Source organism: Amblyraja radiata, chromosome 19 (genome assembly GCF_010909765.2).
Source record: "Amblyraja radiata isolate CabotCenter1 chromosome 19, sAmbRad1.1.pri, whole genome shotgun sequence".
NCBI lineage: Eukaryota > Metazoa > Chordata > Chondrichthyes > Rajiformes > Rajidae > Amblyraja > Amblyraja radiata.
This window is the reverse complement of record NC_045974.1, coordinates 385,306-413,043: the sequence shown is the minus strand read 5'-3', so window position 1 is coordinate 413,043 and position 27,738 is coordinate 385,306. Positions and strand designations below refer to the sequence as shown.

Here is a 27,738-nt window from a genome sequence, read left to right as displayed (position 1 = left end):
ATTTAAAATTCTTAAAGGATTGGACAAGCTAGATGCAGGAAAAATGTTCCCGATGTTTGGGGTCACAGTTTAAGAATAAGGGGTCGGCCATTTAGGACTGAGATGAGGAAAAACGTCTGAGAGTTGTGAATCTGTGGAATTCTCTGCCACAGAAGGTAGTGGAGGCCAATTCACTGGATGGTTTCAAGAGAGAGTTAGATTTAGCTCTTAGGGCGAAAGGAATAAAGGGAGACAGGAAGGGTCTCGACCCAAAACATCACCTATTCCTTCTCTCCAGAAATGCTGCCTTTCCCGCTGAGTTACTCCAGCACTTTGTGTCTACCTTTGATTTAAACCAGCATCTGCAGTTCTTTCCTACACAAGAAATCAAGGGATATGGGGAAAAAGCAGGAACCAGGGACTGATTTTCGATTCCCTTCGCAACTCCCTGGTCAACTCGTCCATTCCCACCCAAACCACCCCCTCCCCAGGTACTTTCCCCTGCAACCGTAGGAGATGCAACGCCTGTCCCTTTACCTCCCCCCTCAACTCCACCCAAGGACCCCAACAGTCTTTTTAGGTGAGGCAGAGGTTCACTTGCACCTCCTCCAATCTCATCTACTGTATCCGCTGTTCCAGGTGTCAATTTCTGTACATCAGCGAGACCAAGCGCAGGCTCGACGATCGTTTCAATGAACACCTCCGCTCAGTCTGTCTTAACCTACCTGATCTCCCGGTTGCTCAGCACCAACTCCCCCTCCCATTCCTAATCTGATCTTTCTGTCCTGGGCCTCCTCCATTGTCAGAGTGAGGCCGAGTACAAATTGGAGGAACAGCACCTCATATTTCGCTTGGGCAGCTTACACCCCAGCAGTATGAACATTGACTTCTCGAACTTCAAGTAGCCCTTGCTTTCCTTCTCTTTCCATCCCCTCCCTTCCCAGTTCTCCCACTAGTCATACTGTCTCCGACTACATTATATCTCTGTCCCGTCCACTCCCCTGACATCAGTCTGAAGAAGGGTCTCAACCCGAATCGTCACCCATTCCTTTTCTCCAGAGATGCTGCCTGTCCCGCTGAATTACTCCAGCATTTTGTGTCTACCTACTGATTTTAGATGATCAGCTATGATCATATTGAATGGTGGTGCTGGCTCGAAGGGCCGAATGGCCTACTCCTGCACCTATTTTTCCATGTTTTTTATGTTTTTCTATATTCTGCACCCTGTATCTTCCATTTGCTCTACCTATTGTACTTGAGTTTGAACTGATTGTATCTATGTATGGTATATCTGATCTGATTGGATAGCGTGCAAAGCAAAGCTTTTCACTGAACCTCGGGACATGTAACAATAATAAACCTCGACCTAAACGCTGACACTTTGCATCAGCCACTATCGTTGGGCTTTCAGTGGTGATGTAAGAAGATGTGCCACATCCGACATACAACCACTGCCGGCCGGCCGATACCTGTCGTGCTGCATCAATAGCAGGTAAATCTGTAGGTTCACTACATACAAGGTTCATTACAAACGCACACACCTGCCGTGCTGCATCAATAACAGGTAAATCTGCAGGTTCATTACATACAAGGTTCATTACATACACACACACCTGCCGTGCTGCATCAATAGCAGGTAAATCTGCAGGTTCATTACATACAAGGTTCATTACATACACACACACACCTGCCATGCTGCATCAATAGCAGGTAAATCTGCAGGTTCACTTACTACATACAAGGTTCATTACAAACACACACGATAAATGTGTTCATTACGGTTTCTAAAACCCGACAGAAGTAAGCAAGATCACCTGATTGGCTGATTTTCCCTGCTGTCGTAAATTGAAAAGAAGACCTCCAGTTCTTCCCCCAGGTTTGCACACATCAAACTCTTCATCTGGAGGAAGAGGTGATGAGAGCTCGTTGGTATGGGAGTGTCCTTCTTTCGATGTCTGTGCTCCATCTGTAAGCAGATATATAAAGAACAAGCTCAGACAGCTGACAGTCATATCTACAGCTGTGCCGAATGTAACACACTGGTACGGCACGATTCCACCATTGTTTAGCTGTTCCAAACCTGCTTGTACCTTCTGCTACTTTGCAGTTACCATTGCAGAGAAGAGGTGGGGGGTAACAGGGTGGAGAAGAATGTAATGATAATGGGCAGCACGGTGGCGCAGCGGTAGAGTTGCTGCCTTACAGCGCTTGAGACCCAGGTTCGATCCTGACTACGGGTGCTGTCTGTACAGAGTTTGTACGTTCTCCCTGTGATCTGCATGGTTTTTCTCCGAGATCTTCAGTTTCCTCACACACTCCAAAAGCGTACAGGTTTGTAGGTTAATTGGCTTGGTAAATGTAAAAATTGTCCCTCGTGTGTCGGATAGTGTTAAAATGCAGGGATCGCTGGTCGGCACAGATTCGGTGGGCCGAAGGGCCTGTTTCCGCGCTGTATCTTTAAACTAAACAGCTCCAATACAACAATCAGCCTACATTTACTACATTTAAGTAGAGGTGTGGAATTGAGGTTACAGTTTTGTAAGATGATATAACCGCCTGCATGGCATGGAGTACAACAGTCCGTCGTTCCCTTCCTGTCTTACAGAATGTGTTAAATGGATGTTTTAGTGTTCTTTAGCTTGTTTTATATGGGGATGGGGGGGCTTGGGGGAAACGTTTTTAAATCTCTTACGTCGACGGAGATGTGATTTGTTAAGCCGTATCGTATCTCCGTCCGCACTGCGGCCTAATATTGATGAATTGGTGGCCTGCTGGAGACTGACTTCGGGATCTCCATCCGCAGGAGACTGCAGGACAACATCGTGGAGCTGACGATCCCTTTGTCAGGGATTGAACCCGGAGCTCCAACCGTGGGAGCCTGCGGACTTTAACATCGTGGAGCTCGCGGTCCCTGGTTAGAGACCGACTTCAGGAGCTCCATCCGCTGGAGCTTCGTCCGCCCTGACGCGGGGGCTTCGACCGCCCCATTACGGGGGCTTCGACCGCTCCATCTGCAGATGGTTCGACTGCCCCGACCGCGGGAGAATAAGAGGGAAGAAGATTGGCTTTTTAATGTCTCCCATCACAGTGAGGGAGGCGGGGAATCCGCTGTGGGGAATGTTTATGTTAACGTTTATGTAGTTGTGTGTCTTGTAGCTTTTCTTCATATGGCTGCACGGTAATTCACATATCACGCTACCTTAATTAGTTCATGTGACAATAGACCTTTGAATCCTTTGTGTAATAGCATTTTGGAAAATTTCCTGCAACTATCATGATAAATAAACGACTTCAGTAGGTTGTCTTTTCAAAAAAGAGAGTTTTCTATTAAATCCCCGATGAATAATCTAAAGAGGTTGACTCCGAGCAATGCTTTGAACTAGATAATAAGATACAGTAACATTGCTGACGTCAGGTAACTGAACCATTACAGAGCCCTGCATCTCCCACAAGGAGCCAATTGCAGGCTCACAACAAAAAATAACAAATGGTAGCTGTAAAACCAAATGTTTCATTTTTCCGTAAGTTTTCTCTTCATTCCATTTATTGTGGATTGTGAAGTTTGCTTCTGACACTGGAGTTTTTTTGGGGACAAGAGACAGCAGATGCAAGAATACTGAGTCAGAAACAAAGTGCCGGTGGAACTCTGTGGGTCAGGCAGCATCTGTGGTGGGAAATAAACCAGCAACATTCTGGGACGGGACTCATCTTTTTGTCCACTACAATCCTACAGACATCCACAGCTACATTGACTACATCTTCTCCCACCCTGCCCCTTGCAAGGACTCCATCCCTTACTCTAATTTTCTCCATCTCTGTCAAATCTGCTCCTCACATAAAGCTTTTTGCTCTGTTATCTGAGATGTTCTCTTTCTGCAGTAAAGGTTGATTCCACCCCCACCTGCCGTTATGGGGGGAGCTCTCCACCATATCTCCTGTTTCCCAGAGTTCACTTCTCACTCCCCCTCTCCCCAAACCCAAGGAGTTCCCTGATCCTCGCCTTTCACCCCACCACCCTCCATAACTCTGATACACAACATTCTCATTATTCTCTAACATTTCGGACACCTTCACATGATTCCATCACCAATCACACAAGTTCATGTCATAGGAGCAGAATTAGGCCATTCGACCCATCAGTGTACTCCGCCATTCAATCACGGCTGATCTATCTTTCCCTCTCAACCCCATTCACCTGCCATCTCCCCATAACCTCTGACACCCGTACTAATCAAGAATCTATCCATCTCTGCATTACAAATATCAATTGGCCTCCACAGCCTTCTGTGGCAATGAATTCCACAGATTCACCACCATCTGACTAAGTAAATTCCTTTTCATCACCCACACCAAATCCTGGCATCACATCACTCCAGTCCTCAAACAACTTCACTGGCTTCCCAGTCTCCCACCGGATCACCTACAAAATCCTGATCCTCACCTACAAAGCCCTCCACCATCTGGCCCCCCCATATCTCACTGACCTCCTCTCCCCCTACCAACCCTCACGGTCCCTCAGATCCATATCAGCCGGTCTCCTCTCCATCCACAAGTCCAACCTCCGCAGTTTTGGGGACAGAGCCTTCCCCAGGGCAGCTCCCAGGCTCTGGAACTCCCTCCCCCAACTGATCCCCAACTGATCCCCAAAAGCTTTCCCGGATCATTAATCAAGCAAGCAAAATAACTGGCAAAACTCAAAATCAATTATCAGTACTCCACACCCAGGCAGTTAAAAGGAAAGCCAACCTCATTACACAGGATCCCACCCACCCCCTGCACAAGTCCTTCCAACTTCTGCCATCAGGCCACCGATATAAAGTCCCCCTATCCAAGAAAAACATCCACAAAAACTAATTCATACCCATTGCCATAAACAGTTTAAATAAAAATGAACAAGGGACAAATTAACCCTGACGCACTGTCACTTTACACGTATCCACAACTTTTATCTTGTCTATATTTACAGTTTTTAATCTTTATTCTTGCTTTTAAGATCTATACACACTGTGTGTGCTCGCAGAAATCTGTGTTGTATGACTGCTTATCAGTACATTGTCCTGGTTGTATGTTGAGCCACGTCAAAGAAGATTTTCTGTTACGACAGACAATAAAGTTTTCTGAATCTGAATCCGCAATTCCGTGTCCCTCACCATCTTCCAGTCCCGCCTCAAGACCCATCTCTTCACCTCTGCCTAACCTTAGCCCCACGTCCCCCTCCCTTTTCATCTGTGCATTAATTGCCTCATATTGTGTTTTGAATTGAATTCTGTCTTTACTTTGTGTACTAGTCATGTCTCTACTATTTATTTCATTCCCCTTACATGTTTTTCCTCTACCTGCTAAATTTTTGTAAGGTGTCCTTGAGACTCTTGAAAGGCGCCCATAAATAAAATTTATTATTATTATTATTATCTCCTTTCTAAAGGTCCGTGTAGATCAATCACTATTAGCCGATTTGATCCATGTCTGGTTTTACTGTTGTACACTCAATCCGTAATCCAGTTCGGGTTTCCACTACGTCATCCAGTGTGCCAGTTCGGCTATTCTTCCGATTCATCTAGGAACTTGAACTTACAACAGTTATGTGTATTTACTCTGTGTGTTCTGCTAATAAAGAACTTATATATGAAGCTGAATGACTCAGTGTTTATATGTCTTCATACATGGTGTCAGAAGTGGGATTCGAACCCACGCCTCCAGTCTGGTCCTAGACTCTCCCACTAGTGGAAACATCCTCCCCACATCCACTCTATCAAGGCCTTTCACTATTCATCTTCCCATCCTCACACCTTTCTGCTTCCCACTAGGAAGAGTCCGGGCCTGAAACGTCGCCTGTCCATTCCCTCCACTGATGCTGCCTGACCTGCTGAGGTCTTCAGCACTTTGTGTTTTGCTCACTGATAACCCTAATGTTCTTTAATACATGTGTTTGATAATAAATCACAAGATGTAATTAGCCACAGTTACATATTTTGTTGCAAGCAATCTTTGTACGTCTTTTACCCTACGAGGTTAAACTTAAAAATCTCACCCAATATAGGGAACACAACTAAAGGATGTATTCCATTCTGAATTTTCATTCCCGTAACCTACAAGTGAATTAATACACTGGGATTTACACATAAACAAGTGACATATTGACAGCACCAAGGATTAATTATCCATCTGATTGGATCTTGTGAATGTCGTGGTATTTACTAATCAATTCTCCAGCCAATGTTGGTGTCAATTAGCCACAAGAGGAGGATAAGATTCTAGCTTTACAGTTTCTGCTATCATTATCTCTGCTGTGGGAACATATTGCTCAAATAAATTTTATTGATTTCGGAAAACATCTTCAACGTGTCCCAGGGCAGTTTAGTGAAACGTATAGTGATAGGATAGTGAAGGAAATGAGGTGTTGACACAGAGAGGCTGATTGAGGTGACGGATTGGCAGGCAGCTTTTCACTGAGACGAGAAAGATCATGAGCTTGTGGAAGACTTGGTGAGGCAAGATGAGAAATGTGTCGTCCACAACTCACGATCACCAGGATCAACACTGTCATGACCACTGGCTCGAGCACATGCTGCAGTTCTCAGGAATCAGAGAGTACAAACCAACATCTGCTCTTGACAATCAGAACACCAATCAGTTCCACTTCATTATCTTTCTATGTCATGTTTAGGATAGTTACTCACCAGTCTACGCAGGTTCTACTTTATTTATTATAATTTAAACATTCTGTACACACTCAGAATAAAACTTTTATAAAATGAAATCCAATCTTTGTACCAAATACAAGCATAAATGTAGAAACTTCAGCTTATCCAGAATCTGGCAGCTGCTAAATCTGGCCAAATAGTGCACAGATTTATAGTTATAAATTTTATAAATCCATAAAGAGTTATAAATATTAGTTGCACCCGTTGTAACCTCACCTGCCCAACAAGAGGTAGCCGGGTGTGGATGGGATGTACAGTCTGTACCCAGACAAGTTGCACACTGCATTGAAATTAAGTTCAGATAGACAATCGAGCCACATTTTTTTATTAAGAAGAGGGGTTGGATTATAATGAGGGCTTTAATTTTCCATTAGATCCTGCAATGTGCCGTCTTCAGATACCATCATGACCAACACACCCAAACCACACTCATCATCAACCCCATGGAGGCTACACTTTCATTTCCAAATTTAGAAACAGAAACACAATGGCAAGAACGCTCACGACTCCCAATAACCCCAGGGATGAGGTCTGTTGACTTACTTCTCAATAGGTAATAATTACAGGTTAAGAAACCCTCGTCTCCTGGCATTTCAATACTGAACCGCTCCCACTACCCCACCCATCGAGTCTAAGCTCCAGACATCACATTTCATCAAAGGAAATGGGGAGCTAATTACACTGCTTTTATGACTAATCTTCTGACACTGTTTAACCCTATCAAACCCTATCATTGAAGCTATCAAATACACAATTCGTGCAGCCTCAAAGTAAATTTCATTAAATGCAATTTTGCAAATTAAAGCGAGTGATATAGAAATAAGGAATTGAACATTTACAGTGCCCTCCATAATGTTTGGGACAAAGACCCATCATTTATTTATTTGCCTCTGTACTCCACAATTTGAGATTTGTAATAGAACAAAATCACACATGGTTAAAGTGCACATTGTCAGATTTTATTAAAGGCCATTTTTATACATTTTGGTTTCACCATGTAGAAATTACAGCTGTGTTTATACATAGTCCCTCCATTTCAGCGCACCATAATGTTTGAGACACATGGCTTCACAGGCGTTTAATTGTTCAGGTGTGTTTAATTGCCTCCTTAATGCAGGTATAAGAGAGCTCTCAGCACCTAGTCTTTCCTCCAGTCTTTCCATCAACTTTGGAAACTTTTATTGCTGTTTATCAACATGAGGACCAAAGTTGTGCCAATGTAAATCAAAGAAGCCATTATGAGTGAGAAACAAGAATAAAACTGTTAGAGACATCAGCCAAACCTTCGGCTTACCAAAATCAACTGTTTGGAACATCATTAAGAAGAAAGAGAGCACTGGTGAGTTTACTAATCGCAAAGGGACTGGCAGGCCCTCAGCTGATGACAGAAGAATTTTCTCTATAATAAAGAAAATTCCACAAACACCTGTCCGACAGATCAGAAACACTCTTCAGGAGTCAGGTGTGGATTTGTCAATGACCACTGTCCGCAGAAGACTTCATGAACAGAAATACAGAGGCTACACTGCAAGATGCAAACCACTGGTTAGCTGCAAAAATAGGATGGCCAGGTTACAGTTTGCCAAGAAGTACTTAAAAGTGCAACCACAGTTCTGGAGAAAGGTCTTGTGGACAGATGAGACGAAGATTAACTTACATCAGAGTGAAGTAAAGAGCAAAGAAGTATGGAGGAGAGAAGGAGCTGCCCAAGATCCAAAGCATACCGCCTCATCTGTGAGACACGGTGTTGGGGGTGTTATGGCCTGAGTATGTATGGCTACTGAAGGTACTAGCTCACTTATCATCATTGATGAATTCTGAAGTGTATAGACACATCCTATTGCCCGGTTTGAAGCTAACAGGCCTGCTACAGACTCACTGCCTCTAACACCCACACACTCACACTACAGGAACAGGATGTGAGGCATGTGTTGAGGTCAGTAAATCCAAGTAAGGCTTGGACCTGATGGAGGTCAGAGTAAAGTACTCTAGGCATGTGCTGACCAACTCGCTGGGGGCTTCACAAAGATTTTTAACATCTCCCTGCCACAAGCTATCATACCACGCTGCTTAAATGCAGCCACTATCATTCCTATTCCTAAAAAGTCAGTCCCTGAGGACCTGAATGACTATAGACCGATTGCACTTACACCAGTGATTATGAAGAGCTTCGAGAAACTAGTCCTGCATCACATCAGAACCAGCCTATCTACCTCCCTCTTCGACTCACATCAGTTTGCCGACAGAGATAACAGATCCACTGAGGAAGCCATCGCCATAGCAACTCACACCGCACCGAGCCACTTGGAACATCGGGAAAGCAACGTGAGGGTGTTATTCATTGATTATCACTCAGCATTCAATACAATCATTCCGGACATTTTAATCAGCAAACTGCTTGTCCTAGGCCTCTCCTCCCCCATCAGCACATGGATCAAAGACTTTCTCACAAACCCGCCCACAGAGTTAAAACCGGCCCCCACATCTCCTCCTCCATCACACTAAGCACTGGCGCACCTCAAGGCTGTGTGCTGAGTCCACTCCTTTACCCCTGATACACCTATGACTGTACACCTGCCCACCTGTCTAACACAATTATTAAATTTGCTGACGACACAACTGTTGTCGGGCTCATCCCAGGGAGGGACGAGTCAGGATACAGGGACAAGATACAGCGACTGTCAGAGTGGTGTTCAGTAAATAACCTGACACTGAACACAACCAAGACAAAGGAGCTAATACTGGACTTCAGGAGGTAACGGGACACGGACCCGGCCCCACTCTGCATAAATGGGGGCTTGTGTGGAAAGGGTGCGGACTTTCAAATTCCTAGGAGCCCTCATACCCGAGGACCTCTCCTGGTCGGCCAACACCACTGCAACTTTCAAGAGAGCACAACAGAGACTCCACTTTCTGAGAGTGCTCAAGAAGCACAACACCAAGAAGAAGCTGCTGGTGGCCATCTACCGGGCGACCATTGAGAGTCTACTGACATATTGCATGCCAGTGTGGTATGCTGGCTGCTCTGCTGCAGATAAGAAAGCGCTCCAGAGAGTGGTAAAAACAGCAGAGAGAATCATCGGCTGCCCATTGCCCTCTCTGGAGGACATTGCCACCTCACACTACCTCAGCAGAGCCACTAAAATCATCACTCCACACACCCAGGTCACCACCTTATTCAACTGTTGCCCTCTGGCAGGCGTTACAGGTCAGCCAAAACACGCACCTCCTGACTCAGAGACAGTTTCTTCCCCAAAGCAATCTTCACACTCAATATGACAAAACAGAGTATTATTCATGCTGCACTCTTCCATGCTGCTACCCACCTTGAGCTTTTACTATCACCATGTACAGCACTGTTACTTACTTATCTTGATACCTAGTTTTTAACATTGTTTTTAAATTGTGTCCTGTGTTTTTATGTTTATATATTATGCACCAATGGAGTGGCGACAACAATTTAGTTGTATGCAGTGCTTACTACGACAAATAAAGGCATTTCATTTCATTTGCTCAAGTTCAAACAAAAATGCCTCAAAACTCATTGGCCGACGGTTCATTCTACAGTAGGACAATTGTCCCAAACATACTGCTAAAGCAACAAAGGAGTTTATTTAAAGCTAAAAAAGGTCAATTCTTGAGTGGTCAAGTCAATCACCCGATCTGAACCCAATTGAGCATACCTTTTATATGCTGAAGAGAAAACTGAACGGGACTAGCCCCCAAAACAAGCATAAGCTAAAGATGGCTGCAATACAGGCCTGGCAGAGCATCACCAGAGAAGACACCCAGCAACTGGTGATGTCCATGAATCACAGACTTCAAACAGTCATTGCATGCAAAGGATATGTAACAAAATACTAAACATGACTACTTTCATTGACATGACATTGCTGTGTCCCAAACATTATGGTGCCCTGAAATGGTGGGGACTATGTATAAACACTGCTGTAATTTATACATGGTGAAACCAAAATGTATAAAAATGGCCTTTATTAAAATCTGACAATGTGCACTTTAACCACATATGATTTTTTTTCTATTACAAATCTAAAATTGTGGAGTACAGAGGCAAATAAATAAATGATGGGTTTTTGTCCCAAACATTATGTAGATCTCAGTACTCTTTTACCTGAGATTTATGGCCCATCCCGGTCTATAAGCCTTTCACAGCTCAAGACAACAATGCACAAAAGCCAACAAGAACCATCTTGTGATACACTACACTCATCCAGCTCAATCTTGACACAGATTTAACTGTTTACGTACAGATAAACCAATCCACAAAACCAGTAGCTTCTATCAAGTTTCACAATGACAATAGTTTGTATGTGTAATACAATGCGGCTGCAATCTGTGCCTCTGAGACAGGGTAAAGATAGTGAGGCACGAGAGGCTTCAGAGAACAAGCAGGTTGCCTCTGGGACCCCAGATGAACAACACCAGGAGTTAAGGGCCTGTCCCACTGCGGCGACCTAATTTGCGAGTTTAGAAGAGTTTGCGCCTCACTCAAACTCGCAGCATAGAAACATAGAAAATAGGTGCAGGAGTAGGCCATTCGGCCCTCCGAGCCTGCACCGCCATTCAATATGATCATAGCTGATCATCCAACTCAATATCCCGTACCTGCCTTCTCTCCATACCCCCTGATCCCTTTAGCCACAAGGGCCACATCTAACTCCCTCTTAAATATAGCCAATGAACTGGCCTCAACTACCTTCTGTGGCAGAGAATTCCACAGATTCACCACTTTCTGTGTGAAAAATGTTTTTCTCATCTCAGTCCTAAAAGACTTCCCCCTTATCCTTAAACTGTGACCCCTTGTTCTGGACTTCCCCAACATCGGGAACAATCTTCCTGCATCTAGCCTGTCCAACCCCTTAATAATTTTGTAAGTTTCTATAAGATCCCCCTTCAATCTTCTAAATTCTAGCGAGTACAAGCCGAGTCTATCCAGTCTTTCTTCATATGAAAGTCCTGACATTCCAGGAATCAGTCTGGTGAACCTTCTCTGTACTCCCTCTATGGCAAGAATGTCTTTCCTCAGATTAGCATGGTCGACACGTGGTCCTAGGAGGTCCTAAGAGGTCACTGGAACTCTCCTTCTAGCTCGATGGAAGTTCCCAAATACTCGCGGCCTCAGTTTGGTCGAGGAGAATTTTCAGCATGCTGAAAAAATTTCCGCAAGTAAAAATTGGTCGGCATGGTTCTTTTGAACTCGTAGTCCAGTGGAGTGGGGTCGCTAGGCAGTCGAGGTAGCCGTAGACAATCTCCTTTGCTGACCGGGCATTTTAATTGGTTCATTGGAGTTTTCAGAACCAAGGAAAACCGACCGGTAATGTAAAATGCCCGCTAAAGTTTATTATGTTGTCTGGCTTCTTAAAAGTATCTCCACTCCTTCTTCCCCCCCCCCCCCCTCTTTCCCCCCCATCTCCCCCCTTCTCTCCCCCCCTCACCACACTCTCTAAAGGACTTGCCGTAACTGTGCCAGCCATCTTTTACCTTCCTGTTCATCGCGGGTGTGAATTTCCCCCGCTTTCCCTGGGCCCCGCCTTTGCGATGTGTTCGTGCGTGTGTGTCTGTGTTCGTGCGCGTGCGTCTGTGTTCGTGCGTGTGTGTCTGTGTGTGTGTCTGTGTGTGTGTCTGTGTGTGTGCGTCTGTGTGTGCGTGTGCGTCTGTGTGTGCGCGTCTGTGTGTGTGCGTCTGTGTGTGCGTCTGTGTGTGTGCGTCTGTGTGTGTGTGTCTGTGTGTGTGCGTCTGTGTGTGTGTGTCTGTGTGTGTGTGTGTGTGTGTCTGTGTGTGTGTCTGTGTGTGTGCGTGCGCAGATGGTCGATCCGGCTCGCGGTTTTATCGCTGACGGTCGATCCAGCTCGAGGTTTTTCAGTCGAGTGCCCTCGAGCTTGAAGGTCAAAGACAGTCACTGAAAAGTCGCGTTAGTGGGACAGGCCCTTTAGCAAATGAAGCTGAGGATCGTGTTGCTTTGGGTTTAACGAAATAGAAGATGGAAAATGAAACCGGCCATAAGATTAGGATGAGTAGTTGTCTTACATGAAGGAATCATTTGAATGTTAATGGAGAATGTGCAAGAAATTTGTAAACTCAAACACCTGATTTGTCAGTTGTGGGCGTGAGGTGTGGACAGAAGCAGAGCGTTGCAAAGACAGAAATAAGCAATGCTGGAGATTTAAAGGAGAGAACGTGCAACACACTCTTACACAGACTACAAGATTGACACGTTTAGTTTAGAGATGCAGCATAGAAACAGGCCCTTTGGCCCACTGAGTCTGCATCAACCAGCGATCATCCCTATATCACTTCTACCCTACAATCTAGGGAGAATTTACAGAACCCACAAATCTATACGTCTTTGGTATGCAGGAGGAAACCAGACCACCTGGAGAGAACCTCACGGTCACAGGGAGAACGTAGAAACTCCGTTCAGATAGCACCAGTAGATCATAAATTCATAAGTGATAGGAGCAGAATTAGGCCATTCGGCCCATCAAAGTCTACTCCACTATTCAATCATGGCTGATTCAATCATCTCTCCCTCCCATTATCTTGCCTTCTCCCCATAACCTCTGACACCAGTACTAATCAAGAATGTATCTATCTTTGCCTTAAAAATATCCACTGACTTGACCTCTACAGCCTTCTGTGGCAATTAATTCAACTGATTCGCCAGGGACAAAATAAATTCCTCCTCATCTCCTTCCTAAAATAACTATTGTCCTTTAATTCTGAGGCTATGACCTCTAGTCCTAGACACTCCCACTAGTGGAAAAAACCTCTCCACATCCACTCTATCCAAGCCTTTCACTATTCTGTATGTTTCAATGAGGCCCCCCCCCCCCCCCTATTCTTCTAAACTCCAGCGAGTACAGGCCCGTAGTCAGGATTGAACCTGGGTCCCTGGCGCTGTGAGGCAGCAACTCTACCGCTGCACCACTGAGATGCCTCCCAATTGGACTTTCCAAGAAGCATGTTTAGGTTAATGTTGGGATTGAGTGATTCTCTGTATTATGTGTCAGCCTGCATCAGTGATTTCAGGAAGTATAATAATTTCAAGAAAAAAAATTAAATTAAATTCCAGAAAAATAAATACTATACTATAAATATTATGTTAATTGCCAAATACAATAGTGAGAGGCTCCACTACAATAGTCTATTTGTCGTGTTGGTCAGGAGCAGAAACATAACCATTAGAAGAGACCTGAGAGAGGGTGACACTCAGTCTAAATAACACTCCACGTTAAACAACACTTCATATTCTGTTCATCTGGTGATTATGTAAATGGGACTCAATAAAATTAGACTAGCAATCCTGCAAAACAAAACAAAGTACACGACAATCAAAAACAAACTGCAGTGGGCTGCTTCTAAATTAACAATTTGAGCAAGTTAGGAACACCTGGCTAAACTAATCAATCCACCAGTTGATCAGAGTTTGCGTGGTTTTGTAACATGGGCCAAACCCAACACACCAAGGCTCTTTAAATGAATGATTTAATGCCAGATTACAAATATCAACATGATAAAATAATGGAATCGTTCATCATTTCAGAAATGTTGAAACAGCAAGCTATTAATCCAAGAACATAGAAGGTTACAGCACAGAAGCAGGCCGTGCCATTCCCAAACTAAGTCGCAAAATTGAAAGCTGCAGAGACAAAGGATATATCTAAAAACAGTTAAACAGAAATAAAGCTTTATATCCTAGTTGGAGAAAACCACCTCACAAATCACACAAAGAGAGCAGTTCTGAACTACTGTCGACCTCATTGGTGCCCCTCGCACTCTCTTTGAGCACAAATCTTGCACAAATCGTTATTCCCTTATTATTAAGTGTCAGTGCATTGTAAATAGCTCAATTGTAATCCAATCATGTATTGTCTATCTGCTGACTGGTTATCACGCAACAAAAGCTTTTCACTGTACCTCGGTACAAGTGACAATAAACTAAACTAAAATCCAAATCATAAATTGTATGTCTTTGTTCCCACATGACAGATTCAGGTTTACATTTGAGGGTACAAGGCTCAACATCTGCCAGGGAGCATGGCATGGACTGCAGTCACATACTTTTACCAAGGGCGCGAGGTGAACTAGTCCAATTGTTTCACAAGTTCATGTCTAAGATGGCGGCGCGACCGACATTTGTGGCGGCCTCTCTCAGTGTAAATGCAGTGCTTTTGTGTGTTATTGGAGCGAGTGGTGTGATTGCAAAGTGTGTGGAAGGAAAGTGTATGTATGTGCAACAGTATGAGCGACAGTTTCTGTTGGACAAAGTTTCTTGTTACGACAAACACTTGCTGAGCGTACTGGGCGAGTTTGGACTTCTACGCTGTATAATAGGCCCAAGGAAGGCCGCGACTGCACCTGGAGCAACACTGGTGAGGAATCATCGTAAGCAGTGTGACAGGATGTGGAAGTGGGGCAAGCGGGGGAAGCGCGGAGGAGTCTACGCTAGGCTAGTCGCTGATCCATACAAACCAGCAGTGCCTACACTTATGTAGGCAAATGTCCGCTCCCTCGACAACAAGATGGATTACATTAGAGTGTGGAGAGCTTCTCAACGTAGCGTGAGGAACTGCTGTGTCTACGTTTTCACGGAGACCTGACTGAACCAGAACATCACGGACGCTGCGATCCAGCTGGATGGGCTAACGCTATACAGAGCTGACAGAGTAGCTTCGCTAGCCGGTAAGTCAAGGGGAGGCGGTCTGGCTGTGTGCATCAACAGATTGTGGTGTCGGGATGCCGTGGTGGTTTCCACCTACTGCTCACCCTACAATGACTGAAATGCCGACCCTTCTACTTACCGAGGGAGCTGACGGCAGTCTTCATAACGGCCGTCTATGTACCACCGAGCGCGGACGTGAAGGATGCTATGACAGAACTCTACAACAACATCAGTGAGCAGCAGAGGGACATCCCAATGCTTTCTTCATGACAGCTGGGGATTTCAACCAGGCAAGTCTAACATCTGTTCTGCCTGAATTCTACCAGCATGTGAATATTGCAACCAGGGGAAAGAACACACTAGACCTGGTGTACACAAACATCAAAGATTCATATAGAGCAGCCCCCCTCTCCCATATCGGCAACTCTGACTACCTGGCGGTTATGCTCACACCAGCATACAGACCCAGGGTGAAACAGGACAGGCCAATGGCCAGAGGAGTCAGAATATGGCCACAGGGAGCTACCACAGCACTGCAAGACTGTTTTGAAAACAGACAGTGGTCATTTTCAGAGAGACAGCAACATGTGACAGTGGCATTGACCTTCAGGAATATACAGAGTCTGTAATTGGCTACATTAATTAATGCATTGATGATGTGACTGTGGTCAAAACCATCAAGAGGCGCGCCAATCAGAAACCTTGGCTAACTGGGGAAGTTTGTTCTCTGCTGAGAGTCCGGAATGCTGCATTTAAATCTGGGGACAACGCAGCATACAAATTGGCACGGAGAAATCTGTCCCGGGGATCAGGAAAGCGAAGATGCGGTATGTACAAAAACTAAACAGCCACTTCACAAATGTCAAAGACACACGTCACATGTGGCAGGGGTTTCATATCATCACTGACTACAACCCCCCCCACGGATATGCCAAAATGACCTCTCTCTACCAGATGAACTAAACAATTTTTATGCACGTTTTGAGGCTAAAAACACTACTCAGACACAAGCACTCCTGCCATCGTCCAGCGACCAGTCACTCCAGCTCTCCAGCCAGCGTCAATCCACCCAAAGCTGCAGGGCAGATAACATCCCTGGACGCGATTTAAAGGACTGCGCAGAGCAACTGAAAGATTTTTAACATCTCACTCAGCCAGGCAGTCGTGCCCAACTGCCTCAAAAGTGCCATCATCGTTCCCGTCCCGAAGAAACCCTGCCCAGCCTGTCTCAATGACTTCCACCCAGTGGCTCTCACACCCATATTAATGAAGTGTTTTGAGCGGCTGGTCATGCAGCACATCAAAAACTGTCTCCCTGCCGACCTAGACCCACTACAGTTCGCTTTCAGAACCAACCGGTCCACAGAGGACGCAGTCTCCACTACACTCCACCTCGTGCTGTCACACCTAGAGCAGAAGAACACCCACGCCAGAATCCTCTTCATAGATTTCAGTTCAGCTTTTAACACAATCATTCCACAGCAGCTGGTGGAAAAGCTGAAGCTGTTGAAGGTGGGCACTGGCACCTGCAACTGGGTTCCTAACTTTTTGACACAGCAGCAGCAGACAGTCAGGGTCTGTATATCAAGAACCATTGCAGTGAGCACTGGCTCACCACAAGGCTGTCCTAAGCCCCCTGCTGTTCAGTCTGCTTACTCATGACCAAAGATCTTATAGCGGAGCAAGATAGGCTACTCCTGCGAAATGCAATGGGCTGACATGTAGTACGCTATGGAGGGGATCCTGGGCATTTTCCCCCGCCCATTTTAGTAACCTGAGCCTACCTGACCCGCATTGTAATCAATGTTGCGGGGCAACAGTTTATGTGGGTTAGATTCATAATTCTGTCAGTTCATACTTCTTGTCAAGAATACAATTTGACTCTGGTAATTGTCTTTTTTAATGTTTTTTAAATCATTTCTTTTTAAATGGCTCAACTCAGTGTTTGAGTTGATTTTGTAGTAACCGGAACCGACCCGACTCGCAGGGTAATTGACATTGCGGGGGAAGTTTTTGTGTGTGATATAGGGTTAGATTCATAATTCTGTTAGTTCATAATTCTGTTAATTCTTGTTAAACAATGTTTATAAACACACATACATGAAAATTATATAAATGTATATAATCATATAACACACACAATTATATTTCTTCTGATCCAATAATGAACTTTATTTCAGACTAGACAAGGGACATTAAATAAGAAACATTGTAAATAGAAACATTGTAAACCTCCCCGCAACTTCACACACCACACACTAGGCCTTATCCTCCCCCCCCCCCCCCCCCGCGGACTCCCTTGCCTGCCCCCTCACTACAATGTCTCCCCCCTCCTATGCCCCTCTCCCCGCTGCCCACACTCCCTCTCCCCCCACACTCCCTCTCCCGCTGCCCTGGGCCGCGCACTCCCTCTCCCGCTACCCCCGGCCCCACACTCCCTCTCCCCGCTGCCCCGGACCGCGCACTCCCTCTCCCCGCTGCGGATCCAATCTTTGGCCGGAAGCAAGATGGCGGAACAAGATGGCGGGGGCTGGTTTCTAAAATGAGTCATATAATCACCCATGAATCCGCCCATGAGCGTACTACACGTTTGCATGAGAGTAACCCATCTTGCTTCGCTATAAGATCTTTGCTCATGACTGCACTGCCAGACTCAGCAACAATTGCATCATCAAGTTCGCTGACGACACAACAGTGGTGGGTCTCATCAGTGATAATGAGTCAGCATACAGGATGGAGGTGGAGCTGCTTACAGAGTGGTGTAGATCTCACAACCTCACCCTCAACGTGGACAAGACGAAGGAGATGGTGATTGATTTCAGGACGCCTGGCAAACACCGCTGCATATTGACGGTGCTGCTGTGGAGAGGGTCAGCAGTGTGAAGTTCCTGGGTGTTCACCTAGCGGACGACCTGACCTCAACGACCAACACCACAGCAGTCATCAAAAGAGCTCAGCAGCGGCTCCACCCACTCCGGAGACTCAGACAAGCAGGTCTCCCTACTGTTCACCTTACCACCTTCTACAGGGGCACCATTGAAAGCATACTGACCTACGGCATCACTTCCTGGTTTGGGAGCTGCAAGGCCTACAAACAAAGACAGCTAAACAGGATAGTGAAGATAGCCAGCAGGATCATTGGTGCCCCCCCTCCCTTTCCTGTTGGAGATCTACCAGAAGCGCCGCATCCGCAGAGCCATCTCCAACATTAAGGATCCTTACCACCCCTCCAACTAACATCTCCTCCCTCCTGCCATCTGGGAAGAGGTACAGGAGTATCAGCTGCAGAACCAGCAGGATGCTAAACAGCTTCTTCCCACAAGCAATAAAAATGGTTAACGGACTGTGTCCCCTCCCCATACACACACACACCCACATCTTACCCCCCCCCCCCCCCCCCCCACCCCCATAACACCTTGAGTGCTAGTTGCCTGTCAAGGTGAAGCCACTGAACAGCACTTTAAATTGTTCCTATGTTAGGGATCGATTGTTCTGTCTGACTGTCTGTTTTAGTTCTGTTTTAGTTCTATTTTAGAGATGATAATTTTTAACTTGTAAGTATTTATTTGTGTTTTTATTCATTGCACTGATGACAAAACTGATGAGAAACATTTTTTTGTTTCTTCTGTGTATGCAAGTACTCAGTGAAATGACAATAAAGTGAATACTGAAGTCATAGGAGCAGAATTGGACCATTTGGCCCTTCAAGTCTATTCCACCATTCAATCATGGCTGATCTATCTTCCCTTCTCAACCCCATTCTCCTGACTTATCCCCATAACCCCTGACGCCCTTGTTAATCAATTTCCGCTTTAAAAATACATAGATTTGGCCCCCACAGGAAATGGCTACAAGAAATCTAGAAGCCATCCCTTCAATGGCCTCCCAGCAACATTCCTCTCTCTTCCTCAAAGCAGAGAAACAAAGAGATGGTCACAGACCGGAGTATTGCCACCATATCTGAGGAAGGATGTGCTGGTTCTGGAGAGGGTGCAAAGGAGGTTTACAAGAATGATTCCCAAAAATGAGTAGGTTAACCTATGATAGGCGTTTGTCGGCACTGGGCCTGTACTCGCTGGAGTTTAGAAGGAAGAGGATGAGGGGGACCTCATTGAAACTTACAGAATAGTGATAGGCTTGGATAGAGTTGATGTGGAGAGGATGGTTCCACTGGTGGGAGAGTCTAGGACTAGAGGTCAGGAGGAGGACCTTTTTTTAGTCAGAGGGTGGTGAATCTGTGGAGTTTTTGCCACAGAAGACTGTGGAGGCCAAATCAGTGGATATTTTTAAGATAGAGATAGAAAGATTCTTGATTAGTACGGGTGTCAGAGGTTTTGGGGAAAAGGCAGGAAAATTGGGTTAGGAGAGAGAGAGAGATGATCAGCCATGATTGAATGGCAGGGTGGACGATGGGCCAAATGGCCTAATTCTGCTCCTATCACTTATGATCTTATGACTGGAGGCTGGTTCACACTTCAAACTTTGATAACATGAAGACCTCAGAAAAATAAGGAAAGGTACAAGATTTGCAAAATCTCTGCACACCCTTTTGCTGCAATCAGAGATGCTTGCGTTAGAGAACAATAAATATACATTTACAAAGAAATGCTCACCAGTCTGTACAGCTCTGTCACGCTGATTTCTTCCGGATCGACCATACTGAACTCTTTCCTTGGAACCAAATCCAGACCCAGCTGCCTGCAGGGAACAAAACCACATGTCACAGATCGCTGTGCATCAAGGAACTGCAGACGCTGGTTTACACAAAAGGACACAGAGTGCTGGAGTAACTCAGCGGGTCAGGCAGCATCTGTGGAGAACATGGATAGGTGATGTTTCGGGTTGTGACCTTTCTTCAGACTGTAATAGTTTGCTGTTGAGTAGCGAACATGAATACCTTACTCTATAACTGTAGAAATGAGAGCATCGCGGCAGATTTTGGCGACATGTAAAGTTGTAGGGATAGAGTGGATGCGGAGCGACTATGCACAGGAATCTAGAGAGGTTGTTGGATAGTTTATAACTGAAGCTTTGCTGGGAACTAATGTAAAGCAAAAAAACATTAGTGTGGGAGATGAAACGAGTTCAGGTCAAGGTGCAGCTCTGAACAAGCATAAGGTTGGAGAAAGTAGAGGATGGGAGTGCTGGAAACACAGGATTGGGACAAATTATTCTGGAATTAAGAGAAGGTTCAGTGAATGTTTCATCAGCTGAGGGGCCAAAGTGGGCAGAAGGCAGACAGATTTTCACCTGTGTAACCTCTGACAATACAACCCATTGTGCAGCAATAGGTATTTCAACAAAGACTACATGTGTCAGTGGGAGAATCTAAAGTCAGCAATAAGTAAGATGTTGAAACTGTGGACAGTCAGGTTCATCCCAAGGGCATTGACACCGTGAGGAAACAGAGTTTGTGAAAGCTTTCTCAATGTATAAATGGAGATTACAACTCCTCAAAGATTGGAATTCACTGCAAATAAAAATGACTGGAGTGTACAAGCTGCTGATCCTGAAGATGAATGTAGCATTGCTGGGAATTCTGAACTGACAGGACTCTGTTGCTGTGTAGATGTAACTCAGAATGAACTACAGGGGTGTTAGACTTCATCACAAAACTCTTCCACTAAACTGGGGTGAAGGGAGCATTTCATGGCATTGCATGGCAGTTTGGACGAGCTGATGCCAGTTTGATGTGTGGTTGCTTTTCAATTACGCCCAGATGGCCTGATGCACGGCCTTGGCAATTCCACAACCCTTTAAAATTAGGAGAGAACAGATGCTCTGGCCCACAGCCCTAACATTTAAAAGTACAGTGATGAAGCACTAAGTTCAATGTAACAGCCACTTTGGGCCACTGAGAACCACAGCATGGATCAGACGCGGCACAGAACAAATGTCAGATCAATGGCTACATCACAACTAAAGTGGAAATCAAACTTTACAACCAACAAATCTGATTTTGCAGTTGTAAACTGGCAATATTGCAATAGAACATGCAGTGTTTTCTGACAGAATTCAGCGTTGAAACAAAGTTTAGCCATGGTTTGTGAGACAGATGTACAGGTATTAATGACGTGATTGTGCAGCATGTTCAAGCCGAGTGTTTCAATGCAACGTTTATTTCACCAATCACCGAGTGAGTCAAATAATTTGGTGAACTGGCATAAGGGTCATTTAGCAATCTTCCTTTCTTCATTAACTGCGGGATTGGAATCTATATTCACACTGCCATCCCTTGAAACGAGGCCAAGTTACAAATACAAATATTGTTGGCAGTCTCAGGCCATTCATTTATGGGGATGAAAGTTTCAAATCAAAAGCTACTCTATATTTAAATTTCTGAAAGTCCTCCACAGGTAACAAGCCAAACATTTCAGAAATATATCTGGACATGAAGATGAAAGCAGGGGTGTGAAGAGAGGCCAGTGTTTCCAGGACTGAAATACATGTCATGGAGGTTTTCAGGATAATTAAGGGATTTGTTAGTGAGCACAGGTATTACTTCAGGGTGGATTGATATAAAAAAGTTATTGACTTGAATTGGTGACTAAAAATAAAGGAGGAGGTAGCACCAAATGATTTTCCAGGGGGAATAGCTGAAATAGACGCCACTTTCATTTAATGGAATCGCAGATTTAATGTTTTCAGTTACAAGACCTTTGAGATGGTCTGAGACAAGTGGGATTAGTTTTGGATTCACTGGCCCAGATATTTACAATTCTATTACCTCTATCTGTACAGTGAATACCCGCTTCTATGAGACCACATGCAGATCACCTCAGGAAAGTAACGTGACCAAAAACAGCAAAAATTAACAGTCCCGAAAACAAAAAAACACTTGGTTTAAGAAGTCACTACATTGAATTGGCAACATGATGCAGGGCAATGGAGGCAGAAGAGACTGCAGATGCTGGAATCTGTAGCAGGTCAGGCAGCATCTGTGGAGGGAAATGGACAGGCGTGTCGTGTCAGGAAATTTCCATGGCAAGCATTCAGCACACTCTTGAAAAACATTCTAAATAACGATGTAAAGAAAGCTTTGTGGTGTAATACAGATGCTGGAATTGCTCTGTCTGCTGATTCTTGCTATTGAGGGAATGCAGCGTTGGTTCACAAGGTTAATTCCCAGGATGGCGGGACTGTCATATGTTGATAGAATGGAGCGGCTGGGCTAGTATACTCTGGAGTTTAGAAGGATGACAGGGGATCTTATTGAAACATATAAGATTATTAAGGGTTTGGACACGCTAGAGGCAGGAAACATGTTCCCGATGTTGGGGGAGTGCAGAACCAGGGGCCACAGCTTAAGAATAAGGGGTAAGCAATTTAGAACAGAGATGAGGAAAACTTTTTCACACAGAGGGTTGTGCATCTGTGGAATTCTCTGCCTCAGAAGGCAGTGGAGGCCAATTCTCTGGATGCTTTAAAGAGAGAGTTATATAGAGCTCTTAAAGATAGCGGAGTCAGGGGATATGGGAAGAAGGCAGGAACGGGGTACTGATTGTCAATGATCAGCCATGATCACAGTGAATGGCGGTGCTGGCTCGAAGAGCCGAATGGACTGCTCCTGCACCTACTGTCTATTGTCAAGAGGTAGAGTAATGAAAGGTGCAGTGTTCCATCACCAGTCAGTGCAAGGATAACCATCGGGATATCACATTCAAATGCCAATTCCTGTAGAGAAGGGTCTCGACCCGAAACATCACCCATTCCTTCTCTCCAGAGATGCTGCCTGTCCCGCTGATTTACTCCAGCTTTTTGTGTCTATCTCCCTTCGATGGGCTCCACCTACACCTCACGCTGCCTCGGCAAGGCCAGCAGCATAATCAAGGACCAGTCTCAGCCCGGTCACTCCCTCCTCCCCCCTCAGGCCAGAAGTACAGGAGTGTGAAAACGCACACCTTCAGATTCAGGGACAGTTTCTTCCCAGCTATTATCATGCAACTACCACAACTAGAGAACAATTCTGAACTACTACTATCTACCCGATTAGAGACCTTCGAACTATCCTTGATCGGACTTTACTGGCTTTATCTGCACTAAACATTATCCACATTATTCCCTTTATCATGTATCTGTGGACGGCTCATTTGTAATCATGCATAGTCTTTCCACTGACTGGATAGCACGCTATAAAAGCTTTTCACTGTACCTCGGTACACGTGACAATAAACTAAACTCAACTAAATCACACTCAAACCCACAGATGCTGCCTGACCCACTGAGTTCCTCCAGCACTGTTTTGCGCTCAAGATGACAGCTTCTTGTATCTTCAAGATGATTTATACCTGACCGATGTTGCCAGTATAGTTTAACTCTAGATTTTTCAGCCCTGTAATCCCATCTCTCTTCCTACTATCCCTCTTTCATGATTTCCATTAAAAATTCCCATCTCAACAACAAGCACTGATGACATTTCCAGTATAATAGTGATTATGTTTGTCTGTATTTTAGAATGACTGGAAAATCGACACACAATGACAGAAAATGCAAAGAGAAAACCAGAAGATAGTGCACTTTCCACATGCCAAGGGCAGCTGAAACGCTGCAGATCTGACAAATATACTGTTGGACTGTAGTCAATCTTACACAACGGTGGGACAGGCGGAGGACAATGGTTGACCTTAGTGGAGCCTCACACCAGCTGGGAAGGCAGATGAAGGCTGCAGCAGAAAAGGGTCTCCGGTCATCTTGGACTCCATGCCACTGGATCCTGACCCAGATCTGTCAAGGACCGTGTGGTGGCTGTCTGTGTACCAGTCTCCCCATGTTAAACAAAGTCACGCACAAGCATCCTCCATATAGGGAATAGCACCCTGGAGACACTCATGGTCAGCTATGACCGAAGGGGGGGGCCTAAGGGGTCTCTTACACAGACAGCAGCAAACCTGTGCACAACACTTCACGAACATCAATGAGGTAAACAACTAGTTAATTTGCTTGAGGGATAAATATAGACCGGTAAATGCTGAGGATAGAAGTTTCACATCATATTTGAAAGGCAGAAGTGTACATATACAGCCCTGGACCGTAGCAATAGATTGTGTAACCCAACATAACATGAAACCACAGTCTTTAGACTCTATGCTGCCAGTAAATGAAGTCATCAACAGAATTACAGAAGGATCATAAGGCCATGTGATAGTAGAATTATGCCATTCGGCCCATTGAGTCTACCCCACCATTCAATCATGGCAGACCTATCTCTCCCTCTTAATTCCATTCTCCTGCCTTCTTCCCATAACCTCTGACACCCGTACTAATCAAGAACCAATCTATCTCTGCCTTAAATATATCCACTGACTAGGCCTCCACAGCCTTCTGTGGCAAAAAATTCCACAGATTCACCACCCTCTGGCTAATGAAATTTCTCCTCATCTCCTTCCTAAAAGAACGTCCTTTAATTCTGAGGCTGTGACCTCTAGTCCTAGACTCTCCCACTAGTGGAACCATCCTCTCCACATCCGGGTAAGTAATCAGGACCGGAGAATGGTGTTGGGACCCAGACGCCAGATTGGCTGCTTCATTGACACCCTCAGGAAGAACCAATCAGAAGTGTAGATCACAATGGAGTGGAGATTGGAAGGGTAGCTTACCGAGCCACATACTGAATCATGCATCAAATGCATCATTCAAACTTATGAAACTTACACAATTCTTAAGGGGTTGGACAGGCTAGATGCAGGAAGATTATTCCCGATGTTGGGGAAGTCCAGAACTAGGGGTCACAGTTTAAGGATAAGAGGGAAATCCTTTTAGGACCGAGATGAGAAAATCATTTTTTAAACAGAGAGTGGTGAATCTGTGGAATTCTCTGCCACAGAAGGTAGTTGAGGCCAGTTAATTGGCTATATTTAAGAGGGAGTTAGATGTGGCCCTTGTGGCTAAAGGGATCAGGGGGTGTGGAGAGAAGGCAGGTACAGGATACTGAGTTGGATGATCAGCCATGATCATATCGAATGGCGGTACAGGCTCGAAGGGCCGAATGGCCTACTCCTGCACCTATTTTCTATGTTTCTATGTTTCTATCATCAACGTATCTATATTGCAGCACGCGCAAATGTAGAATCTCTACGTCTCTACGTTGCATCGGGAGGATGGCGATCATCAGAGAAGGTTCTGGAAGAGGCACAGCTCAGACACGCCACAATAACACCCAGGGTCATGTTACAAGGTTGCATAAACCTGTGTAGCACATCCTATGTTTTAAGAAATTAAGATCATACGATCATCGGAGTAGAATTAGGCCATTCGGCCCATCAAGTCTACACCATTCAATCATGGCTGATCTATCTCTCTCTCAACCCCATTCTCCTACCTTCTCCCCATAACCTCTGACCCCCATACTATTAAGCATTAATCTATTCAAGGAACTTGAAAAGCAGAGATGTGTTGATAGAAAGTTACTGTACAAAAGTAATCCCACGTATCCTAAGAAAATTTCCCAGTGATTTAGACCAAAGCCACTTGTGGTTTGACAGAATGACAGGACAGTCTGGGGGGCGGCTGTGGAGATGTTCAGCTTGCCAGCGTAATACTGAGTTGGTGTCACAGCAGCATCAAGGAACATTTACTAACTGGACTGAGATTAGTGTTGAAAATGGACACAAAATGCTGGACAATAGACAATAGGTGCAGGAGTAGGCCATTCGGCCCTTCGAGCCAGGATCGCCATTCAATGTGATCATGGCTGATCTTCCACAATCAGTACCTCCTGTCTTCTCCCCATATCCCCTGACTCCGCTATCTTTAAGAGCCCTATCTAGCTCTCTCTTGAAAGTATCCAGGGAACTGGCCTCCACAGCCCTCTGAGGCAGAGAATTCCACAGACTCACAACTCTGTGTGAAAAAGTGTTTCCTCATCTACGTTCTAAATGGCTTACCCCTTAATCCTAAACTGTGGACCCTGGTTCTGGACTCCCCCAACATCGGAAACATGTTTCCTGCCTCTGGCGCGTCCAAACCCTTAATAATCTTATGTTTCAATAAGATCCCCTCATATTCTTCTAAATTCCAGAATATACACAAGCCAAGCCGCTCCATTCTCTCAGCATGACAGTCGGGAATTAACCTTGTGAACCTACGCTGCACCCCCTCAATAGCAAGAAGGTCCTTCCTCAAAATTGGAGACCAAAACTGCACACAATACTCCAGGTGCGGTCTCACTAGGGCTCTGTACAACTGCAGAACGACCTCTTTGCTCCTATACTTAACTCCTCTTGTTAAGAAGGCCAACATGCCATTCGCTTTCTTCACTACCTGCTGTACCTGCATGCTTACTTTCATCTGGAGTAACTCAGTAGGACAGGCAGCATCTCTGGAGAGAAGGAATGGGTGATGTTTTGGGTCAAGACTGTTATTTAGACTAGCAATTATAATTGGTGCGAGGAGGAGAGGTTGGGGAGAGGGCAGCATTGAGAGACCATGTTACTCTCTCCATTGGTGCAGTGGGACAGAGGCTTGGAGCTCCCACCAGGTGAATCAGAGGGATCTCAGGACTAGAAGGCCAGGTGATATTGGGGTATCAGGGCTGAGGCTTCCAGGACGGTGGAGGAGGTTTAGCAGGTCGGATATAGGACAGGGAGGGACCTCGATTTAGAACCAAGCCCGTCGCCAGCAGTTCAACGCAGGCTGAGGTTCCTACAATGTTCTGAAAGGTCGGCGTGGGCTCGATGAGCCAATGGGCTTGTTTCTTATCCCTAAACGAGGTCCGATACTGAGGTCACACCAGATACACAACTGTGACTCACACACAAGGGTCGGATCAGACGTCCTGAGTGACACAAAATGATCCATGAACCACCAGCATCATGCTTCACTTCAGAAGGCAGGAACGGGGTACTGATTGGGGATGATCAACCATGGTCACATTGAATGGCGGTGCTGGCTCGAAGGGCCGAATGGCCTACTCGTACTCCTATTGTCTATTGTCTTTGTGACCAGCTGTTGCAGGGACTGTACACTGGCACCAAAAGACCACCTCCTGCATATGGACAGTGGCTGCTCTCTACATTCTGTACTAACCTGGGTAGACTTGCTGATCTGTATGTTAAAGAGGATGTCACTGTACCTTGGTACACATGATGATGAATCAACTATTGAACCACGGTGTGTGTTGATGGAAACTGATCACAGTCCCAGGCCCCTGCACTTCTGTGAAAGGAGCCCAATCTTTAAACCAGGCCACCCAGTCAATTCATACATTGCTGATTTAGTTTAGTTTAGAGACACAGGCCATTCGGCCTATCGAGTCCACGCCGACCCAGCCCGTACACTAATTCTATCCTACACATTAGAGACGATTTACAGAAACCAATTAACCCACAAACCTGCACGTCTTTCGAGTGTGGGAGGAAACCGGAGCACCCGGAG

General features: G+C 45.3%; 1 protein-coding gene across 3 annotated transcripts in view; it reads right to left on the bottom strand.

Moving 5' to 3' along the window:
• Window positions 1–27,738, bottom strand: part of dock4 (dedicator of cytokinesis 4) — a 259,437-nt gene that overhangs the window by 150,389 nt on the left and 81,310 nt on the right. For all 3 annotated transcript variants that reach the window (XM_033037391.1, XM_033037392.1, XM_033037393.1), the window contains exons 7-8: window positions 19,980–20,064; window positions 1,794–1,945 (exon numbers count right to left, since the gene is read on the bottom strand). In XM_033037391.1, coding sequence (XP_032893282.1) covers window positions 1,794–1,945; window positions 19,980–20,064 — 237 coding nt within the window. The remainder of the gene's footprint in view (window positions 1–1,793; window positions 1,946–19,979; window positions 20,065–27,738) is intronic.